At 42.5% G+C, this 10510-nt stretch overlaps 1 protein-coding gene across 1 annotated transcript; it reads left to right on the top strand.

Moving 5' to 3' along the window:
* Positions 1 to 3561: 3561 nt before the first annotated feature.
* Positions 3562 to 7539, top strand: LOC109170884. The gene is made up of 5 exons (XM_019320021.1): positions 3562 to 3673; positions 6022 to 6587; positions 6687 to 6936; positions 7039 to 7199; positions 7429 to 7539. Exons 1-5 carry the CDS (start codon positions 3562 to 3564, stop codon positions 7537 to 7539), a joined length of 1200 nt encoding a protein of 399 aa, XP_019175566.1.
* Positions 7540 to 10510: the final 2971 nt, after the last annotated feature.

Genomic DNA, 10510 nt, shown 5'->3' on the forward strand with positions numbered 1-10510 from the left:
GCAAATCGGGATAAGCACATCAGACAACAATAAGCAGTTAAGTAGAAATAACATCATAAGAAATACGCATTTACGGTCACAAGCTACTTCTCAATTCCAAACCACATCATCAACCAATCATCATCCATATCACATAATCATTGATGGCGCCACGGGACCAATCGCATGCCCCGAACACGAGGGTTAATGCTTATAGCATTAACACGGCCCCGCAGCACCCTACCTCGGTACCGCAGTACGAGAGGAGTTGATCGCAATCAACCCTTTGAGAATCGTTGACGAAGTCAACGTCGGACCACGATCTGACACACCGCTGACGCGCCCAGTCGGTGGACCGCGATCCCCTTTACAAGGAGGGACTTACGACCCTACACACCGTTGATGCGCACAATCGGTGGACCGTAGCGGATCAAGCCCGACACACCACTGAGCTAAACTCAGTCGGTGGCCAAAGATCCTCGGAGACTACGGTCCTACGTACCGATGTCCCAACACTCGGTGGATCGCAGCCAGCCGTAGCCCAACACACCGCCTGATTACTCAGGTCGGTGGACTACAGACTTCCTCGGCTTGTTGGCCCTACACACCGCCTGGCGCGTCCAGGTCGGTGGGTCATATCACCGAGGCCCATGTGGACCTTCAGTCCTATGCATAATCTTTATATACCTGACTGGTCTCTACCAGCCTGGTTAACAGTTGGGATGGTTCTCAGCCCATTCAACTGCCCGTATAGTGGACCTCAGTCCTATATCATATTAATATCCCTGACCGATCTTAATCGACTTGGTTAACAGTTGGGAAGGTTCTCAACCCATTCAACTGCCCGTATAGCCCAATTGATCTTAACCAAGTTGGGGTCATGCATCACGTAACACATAATAGCACATAATAACACATAACTCACATAGGGAAGGGGGAGACATATAATTAAGCTTACATGTGATCATTCACATACTAAGAATAATTCCTAAGGGTTCATATAACTTCCACCTAGGTCCACGCGTTACCAATTCAACTAGCATGCAATTCCTAAGACTCGTTTAACCTACGAATGGTACCTGAAATTCCAAACTAGACTCAGGCACAACAAACGAGGTCCGTCGGGACACCATGGGGAACGGGGAACTTCAAACGGGGAAGCCGGGGACCCGGGTGGGGTATGGACCAGCGGGTAGCCGGTGGGTGGGGGTTACCCGCCGGTGGGCACTGTTCCGGGTAGCGGGTAGCCGGCTGCCCGGTGGCTGCCCGCTGCCGGGCAGTGCCCTTTGGGCAGCGGGTAGGTGGTGGGTTCCCCCACCCCCACCTACCCCCCACTGACTCATTCATCAATAAATTCGTCCCGGGATCCTTTGTGGAACCCGAAACCATGCTTAGACACTTTTAAACGCAATTGATGACACCACATAGACAATTAACGGATCAAAAGCAAGAATCATATAACACATATCCTATCATAACTTTTAAACATAATCATCATCCGAACATGCGAAATCCCACCCAATTATATCTAGAATAACACAATACGAAATTCCCAATTTTAACCTAGGGCTCTAATCATATTCAAATCAATAAAATCATAGTTCATCTTTTAATTACCAAGACATCAAGATTCATCAAGAATATCACATAATCATCAAGAATCTCTTATCATCATCAAGATCATCAAGATCACACATAAAATCTTCTCACAATTATCAAGAACATATCATCAATATCATAAACGATTCATCAAGACACAAGTATAGAGAGGTGGCCAAAGAAGATAATTATAGCAAGGAAAATAGGTTTTGTTGAGACATGGGTTACCTCTTAGCCTTAATTAATTTCCTTGGCTATGAAGGGTCTTTCTTTAAGACTTCTCCTTTCTTGATTTCTCCTAAGGGAGTTCTTGGAACTTTCTTGTGTGGTGAGGGACTATTTGTGGTGTGAATTCAAGGTGCCTCCTATGCCCCTATTTATATAATTGGCTACTTCTATTTCCTATGGGACTAAGGGTTGGATTTAGGGATAAGGGTCCATGGGCTTATGGTGGGCCTTTCCTAGTTAATGAGATTTTAATCTTTCTTTCTGGTTAATTATTAAATTGGTTTATGGGCCGTAACGCGGGGTGTTACAGCATGTGCGCTAGATATCAATCAGCTTCCAAAGAATCGCATTTGATAGCTTCTAAATGAATTTTGAAATACGTCATGGGTACAATTCAGTATGGAATATGATATTCCAAGGACAGTGAACTGAGTCTGATTGCATACTGTGATGCAGATTGGGTAGGAAACATTGATGACAGGAAAAACACATCTGGTGGATGATCAGAAGAAGGTTTTTGAATTTCTCTGCCTCGGGTCAAATTTCAAAATTTGATTTCCTTAATTAACCCTCTTTTCTTTTGTTAAGTACTATCTTACCATATTATACCTACACTAATTGTTTTTTTAAAATTTCAAATATTCCATTTAATCCCTAAAAAGAAGCCATACTGTAGCGTCAATCACATCATAGCTGCATGCACCTTGTCAGCCGCATTGATTATCATCCCTCGCCCTTGGGATTACATCTCCCTTGTGATCACTCTTAGTGGCAAAAGAAATCCCAATCCAACTCTGCACTCTGCATCAAAAATCTCCCAATCTTCTCTGCCTAGGGTTTGTCTCACCCTCTCTCATAAATCTAGCAGACATGCCTGATGCGGTGAGAAACATAATAATCAAGTTGGGAAGGAAGAATCACTCACCAGAGAGTGCTCTAAAGCATGTGAATACGTTTCTCCAGCTAGCGATGAAGAAGAAACTGAAGTTGGACCCTGTTCTTCGAGATGAAATACTTGTCACGGTGATATCTGACTATCTAGAGTTCTATGAACACTGGTCAGATGAAAATACAAGCAATTTGTTGGTGATGGCCTCTGAGGCAGATGATGACATCAGTCCAGCCACCATTGATGTACTAGAGGATGGAAATCGAGCAGGGGCATTTCTCAAATACTTTGCACAAAGGGCTTTGGAGTGGGAAGAAATTTCTCGACGACGGGCCGATGCTCATCATCGATATCTTCAAGCAGCCCAGGAGGAAGTACAACGACGAAGATAAATTCTTCAAAACAGGTCAAACACTTCTGATACTCCTATTGAAATCTCTCGTGATAAGCCTACTGAGTCTTTATCTATTGCTGTTGAGTCTGGCCAACCTACTGTTGTGTCTGATATTAATCTGGGATCTCTAGAGTCAGTATTGCCTGCTCCGTCGAATATATCTGATGTTACACCTCGTTTGTCTACTCTTGAGATGTCTGATGATGAAAAACTTGTTGATGTGCCTGCGTCTAATAAACTTACCCCTTCATCTGCTAACCTTGATGATTCAGTACATGTTGTGTTATCTTTTGATACTGGTTTACCCATCACTCCTGATGATCCTGAGTCCACTGTTCCAGTCAATCATTCTGCTGACATTGGTTTGGTTAATCTTTCTCTCAATGAGCATGTTGTTCCCACATCTGAACAGTGAGAGAATACCCATTCATCTGATCCAAATGTTGCCATTCATGTCTATACATTAGCTAGTATGGCTGAGAGTCTAGAACATGTTCGCCACTTTGCGGGTTTACCTTCTGAATCAGCACCTAAGCCCTACAAAGTGATTCGACCAAGGCATGTTCCTGCTATTCCAACAAACAGTGATGATTAGAAGATTCTGGCTGAAGTATATGGTTCCAAGGTCCCTGTAACACCCCAAAATTTTGAGATATTTAAAACTTATAAAATAAAGGCAAATCCATTGATTAAATCCCAAACAGGGCATACAGCTATCCGTAAGTGTCGGGGTGCTATGTCACACCTAGGTTTGAGAACCTAGGTGCATAGGATAAACTAACCAAGCATAAGAAATCCTCAAATTGATATTCCATACAATCCCAAGGCACGCAGGCCAACTACTGAGCTAAGACTAACTAAGCTAAGTCCAAGGTTCTGACTAGCGCACATCGAAGTAATGCTCATCACCTGAAAAATATTCGGTATAACAACCATCAGCAAAAAATGCTGGTAACCCACTCCAACGCGTTAAGTACAATATTGGTAGATATAAGAATCTCATTTTGAAACTGGAATACATATTGACGAGACTCTAGTTAAAATCCAAGATCAAGACTCAAACATATTAACAGACTCAATATCATAGAATAATCATAAGAACTAATAGGCATCCTAAACATGCAATCCAAGACATAACGGGCAGATAGGCATGCAAATGACAAGTAGAGGCAACTAAGGCATTCAATACAATCAATTAGCAAGTAGTCAACAAAGCACATAATTCATCCTCCAACCTTATACCAAGTTCCAACCTTGTAGCTCCCCTCCGTCCTTATATCAGTTCCAACCTATACCTCCAGGCCACCCTTATATCCCCACCCCGTATTCCTCCTGGCAACTACATGCCCCCACCAACAAACCACCTTTCAACCACCAACATATCAATATGGTGCCGCAGTGCCATTCAATGATCCGCACCTCTAGTGCCAATATCAATGGGTTATCGCATATAGCTCTAACATGACACTGCAACACTTATAACCTGACCCATGCCTAAAGCAAGCAAGTCGAAGGTGGGTGTGTGCCTTTAGCATAGTCACCGCTATGGCCTGTACCTTTAGTACAATGACCGGGCACAAGTGGTGCAAACCGCCAACAGTTTATTTTCCACCAATCACAATCTCATCATCATCATCATCAGTCACACTGGCCATTGCGCAATGACCACGATACTCATCATCATTCAATCAACTAACACAATCACATAACAATCAAGAAACAACAAAAACGACACGTATTACACATAAAATCCTAAAACGATGCCTAAAACACCAAACGAGACTCATACACGACAAACGGGGTACAACGGGACACGGGGAAACATCAAACGGGGGAAAACATCACGAACCTCGACCGATTTCCAGCGGGTAGGTGGCGGGTGGACCACCCGCCAGCCACCCGCCGGCGGCCGTGTACTATTCCAACGGGTGGCCCGCGGGCAGACCACCGCCCGCTGGAATAGTAAACGTGAGCAGCGGGTAGGTGGCGGGTGGTCAGTCCCACCTACCCCCACTGATACATAAGCAACTTTTGGTTCCGGGATATCTCGTGGAACCCAAAATCATGTCTAAACACATTCAAACACATAACGGCAACACCACGTATTCAATTATCGGAATTAAACCAAGAATCACACCAAATACATCCTAACAAGATTCCTAAACGTGCCAAGACTCAACATAAACCAGATAACGATCCAGGGACATCCAGAATCACAAGAACATTAACAAATCTATATGAAAATTCCTAAACACAAGTCCTAGGCTAGACTCAACACTTGATCATGCGAAATCCCACCCAAATATACCAAGAACATCATAATACGAAATCCACATTATAACCCTAGGGCTCTAGACATAATCAAAATACAAGATCATTCATATAATTTATCATAGTATCAAGAACAACAAGATTATCACATAAGCATCAAGATAAACACATAAACGTCAAGATTATCACATAAACACAATATAAGCCCTAGGCAACGCTCTATCAAGACTCAAACACAGAATCATATATCAAAGGAGCCAATGAATAAGATATAGCGAGGAAAATTGGTTTTGTCGAGACATGGGTTACCTCTTAGCCCTAATCAATATCCTTGGCTACTAAGGTTCTTCTCTAAGATCTTCTTCCCGTGGATTTCCCTACGTTTGGTGGCAAGGGGATTTCTCTGGGAATATCTTGTATGGTAGAATTTACTGTGGTAGGTTTCTAGATGCTTCCTATGTCCCTATTTATAGATTTAGGAGTCCCAACTGGGGTCTGAATAGTAAGGGTCCACTTATCATATTCCTTATATAGGACTAAGCATTTGGTTTAAGGATAAGGGTCCATGGTCCATTGTGGACCTTACTAAATAATTGAAGGAAATCCTAACCAATTTCAAACCCTTTTTAGTTATTATTAATGGGATTGGTTAAATGATTAGTCCGGGATTTGAAGGCTGTAACACGGGGTGTTACAGTCCCCCCGGCTGATCATAATGAGTCTCTATTAGTGGCAGAGACAGCTCACCCAGATTCCACAACCTTCAAAATTAGAGAAGTTACCAAGCTTCTGGCCTCATGCACTGTACATGGGTCTGAGACCGGCAATTATGTGTCACCAAGTCCCACAAAGAGCTCACCAGTAAGAGAAACTCGGAAGTCCAAGACAAAGGGGGTTCCAGAGAAAGTTACTGTAGGTACTAGTGATGAGCCTACAGAGTCTACTCAGCCAGAGAAGAAAAGAAGATCGGTTGAATCTGAGAAAGCTGAAAGTGATCCACCTATCAGAAAAGTATTCAAGAACCTGCGATTGTCTGTTAAAGGTAAAGCTCCTGCAGTTGTTCCATCAACAAAAGGCAGGAAAATAAAAGTTGTTACAAAGCCAAGAGGTAGAAGTGTTACCCCTGATGTACAAAATGCTCCTTTTGAACCTCCGGGGAGTCCTGATACTTCTGTCTACAAGCCACGGTTTGTCTCTGATGTTGCTCAAGACAAATGGCATACGATGGTGAAACGAGAGTTGATTGTACAGAGATCGGTTGATGAGAATTAGCTGAACTCAGTGTGTGATGTATTGCCCCTTCTGCGTGAGGCTGGTTTGCTGAAGACAGTCACATCTGTATGTGCCTATTCCAAGTTGCTCACATATGAGTTTTACTGCAACCTGAACGAAGAAATTGATGATCTGACGAGCAAGAGGTGTACACAAATCTTCATTCGAGGTAATTGGTATGTGTTTGGTCCTGATGTGATCAACCAGTATTATGGTTTGAAAACTGTTGATAAAGATGAGATTACTGACTGGGATCCAGTTGCTAAGACCCTCACTGGAAGAGTGGCATCTGAATGGCCAACAGGTGATAATGATGCTTTGTCCAGTTCTGAATTCACCTCCAAGATTGTTATCCTCCACTAGATTGCTTTGCACAACTGGCTGCCATCTACGCATTTCCATACAGTCAGTAAGCCTCTAGCTGCACTCCTATTTCGAGTTGGCACCAAGATGACCGTTGATATAGGGAAATGGATCTTCTCTCATTTCCCCACCTTGATTCATCCCAAAGAACAAAAGGTTAAGCTCCCTTATCCCAATCTTATTTTTGGTGTGCTAACATCCCAGGTCTGATTTCGATACCTAGTGAGATCATTACTCCTTCTCTACTATATACTGTGGATCCGCATCTACTGATTAGCAAACACATCAAGGATGTTACGCCCGTTGATGCTCCGAACACTTCTGAGGCTGATACTGTTGACGGCACCCCCTACGGTCGAGATTTGCAGCTGTCCTTGCGATTGAAGGCTCGTGTGTCTGAGCTGCAGACTGTGAGTAACATTATTCAAATCAGCTCAACGTGGCTCGCACAGAGCTGGCGACTGACTTACTCCGAATGAGCCTTTCTGAGTCTGCTGCTGGTGAAGCTTTAAAGTCTGACAGTGGAGGTCCCTCTAATGCTTAGCAAATCCTTTGTCTATCATTTGCAAAAAGGGGGAGTACTATACTCATGGGAAGTATTTGTGATGGTTGTTTGTGGTGGTTGGAGTACCTTTTGGTCCTGTCTGGGCGTTTTTGTGAAGAAATGGTCTTATCTATGTCTTTATCCAACACAGGTTGTGTGCTGATGTTTTTATGGGTTGTAATCAAACAATATTTCTTTTTGCTATAATTGTTACCAGTACTGGCCCTTTAATTATGCTCTTGCTTCTCTATCTTTAGCTGAGATATTTCATCTTTAGTTGAGTTGTTTTGCCAAATAATAGCCAAAGGGGGAGTTTGTTAGTGTTTTATTTCTTTAAGAAAAACCCCAACATAAAATTAGCAATATTATTATGGCAAATTAACACCCCTAATTTTCACCCCTAGGTTTATGTAACACCCCTAATTTTCAAAACTTTTTAAAGCTTATGGAATAAAGGAAAATCTATTATTAATTCCCAAATAGAGTATAAACTAAATATGATAGTCGGGGTGCTATGCCACACCTGAGCTAGAGAACTCAGATGCACAGGCTAAACTAACTAACAAAGCGTAATTAATACCCAAATATAAATCAAGGCACGCAGGCCATCTCATCCAAGCTAGAACTATCTAAACTAAGTCCACGAATCCAACTAGCGCGCTCCGAAGCTACTCAACTGTCCCTGAAAAACATTCGGTGTAACAACCGTCAACGAATAATGCTGGTAACCCACTCCAACGCGTTAAGTACAATATAGGTAGATACAAGAAACTCATTTTGAAACTGGAATACATATATACTTACGAGACTCTAGTTTAAATCCAATAACAAGACTCAAGACATATTAACAGACTCAATATGTAGAATAATCATAAGAACTAACAGACATCCTAAACATGCAATGCAAGACATAACATGTAGATAAGCATGCAAATAGCAAGTAGAGGCAACTAAGGCATTCAATACAATCAATTAGCAAGTAGTCAACAAAGCACACAATTCATCCTCCAACCTTATACCAAGTTCCAAACTTGTAGCTCCCCTCCGTCCTTATATCAGTTCCAACCTATACCTCTAGGCCACCCTTATATCCCCACCCCTTATGCCTCCGGGAAACTACATGCCCCCACCGATAAACCGCCTATCAACCACCAACATATCAAGATGGTGCCTCAGTGCCATTCAATGATCCGCACCTCTAGTGCCAATATCAAGGGCTTAGCGCGTATAGCTCTAACATGACACCGCAGCATTTATAACCTGACCCATGCTCAACGGCAAGCTAGTTGATGAGGACAACCAAAGGCTCAAAGATCAACATACAAATAAGAGAAGTCACAATTACAAGTTCAAAAGCTAAGAAATTGTGATGGGTTGTAAATGGATTAATCCATGCAATTTGCCAAAAATAAGTGAGGAATTAATCTAAATGGTCCAAATTTTCGTGGCTGCATTGGGAGAATTCAAATGAAGCTAAACTCAATCCATTAAGGCAAATAAATTCTCATTTAGTATAGTTTTAATATTATTCATGTGCTATATTTATTTTATTTTAGGTTACATGTCTAGGATGAATGAATATCATTCATTGCCTTGTAATGGAGTCTTTTGATCTCCTTGAGAGTTATGTATTAGCCTATTTAAAGGCTAAGCACAATCAAAATTTTAAAGATAGATGAATGAAGTTGAATGAAAGAAATGCTAAGGCATTTTGTTTTCTCTCATGTGATTTAGGAGATGTTCTTTTAGGCTTATCAAGATAATACCAATCTTGTGGTGCCATCCATTCCTTATCACCTAAGACCAAGGTGTGGCGGAAATATCTTTATAGAAAAACACAAAAATAATCTCAAATCCAGCCCTTACATCAACCAATTCCATCTCCAACACCCTTAAACCGTAATTGTTGTTCCTGCTGTTTTGGTGAGGAAAAGATCGGGAAACCAGAGGACTCTTTGGTGAATCGACTCTCGAGTTCACCCCCAAAGATCCACATCACTAGTCGAAGGTTGGTGGGCCTTTAGCACAGTCACCGCTATGGCCTGTACCTTTAGTACAATGACCGGGCACAAGTGGTGCCAACCGCCAACAGTTTATTTTCCACCAATCACAATTTCATCAACATCATCATTATCATTAGTCACACTGGCCATTGCGTAATGACCAAAATACTCATCATCATGCAATCAATCAACACATAATCACATAACAAGCAAGACACAACAACAATGACACGTTTCACGCATAAAATCCTAGAACGATGCTTAAAACAACAAACGAGACTCATACACGACAAACGATACACAACGGGACACGGGGAAACATCAAACGGGGAAAAACACCACGAACCACGCTGGGATTCCCGTGGGTAGGTGGCGGGTAGAGAACTACCTACCAGCCACACGCCCGTGGGTAGGTGGCGGCCGGGCACTATTCCAGTGGGTGGCCGGCGGGCAGACCATCGCCCGTCGGCTGCCCGCTGGAACGGTGTTACGGGCAGCGGGTAGGTGGCGGGTGGTCAGTCCTCCCACCTACCCCTCACTAATACACAGGCAACTTTTGGTCCCGAGAACCCTCGTGAAACCCAAAACCATGTCCAAACACATTCAAACACATAACGACAACAGCACGTGTTCAATTAACGGAATTAAACCAAGAATACACCAAATACATCCTAACATGATTCCTAAACATGCCAAGACTTAACATAAACCATATAACGATCCAGGGACATCCGGAATCACAAGAACATCAAGAAATCTATATGCAAAGTCCTAAACACAAGTCCTAGGATAGACCCAACACCCGATCATGCGAAATCCCACCCCAAATACACCAAGAACATCATAATACGAAATCCATGTTATAACCCTAGGGCTCTAGACATAATCAAAATACAAGATTGTTCATATAATTAATCATAGTTTCAAGAACATCAAGATGATCACATAAACATCAAGATTATCACATA

Source organism: Ipomoea nil, unplaced genomic scaffold (genome assembly GCF_001879475.1).
Source record: "Ipomoea nil cultivar Tokyo-kokei standard unplaced genomic scaffold, Asagao_1.1 scaffold3377, whole genome shotgun sequence".
Taxonomy (NCBI): Eukaryota; Viridiplantae; Streptophyta; class Magnoliopsida; order Solanales; family Convolvulaceae; genus Ipomoea; species Ipomoea nil.

Bases quoted from the DNA above. Each gene is read 5' to 3' on its own strand.
- LOC109170884 (XM_019320021.1), top strand. From the start codon at position 3,562: ATGGCTGAGAGTCTAGAACATGTTCGCCACTTTGCGGGTTTACCTTCT. The intron at 6,588-6,686 runs GTGAAACGAGAG...GGTTTGCTGAAG, and splicing joins AAGACAAATGGCATACGATG to ACAGTCACATCTGTATGTGC. The intron at 7,200-7,428 runs GTCTGATTTCGA...TATTCAAATCAG, and splicing joins TTGGTGTGCTAACATCCCAG to CTCAACGTGGCTCGCACAGA.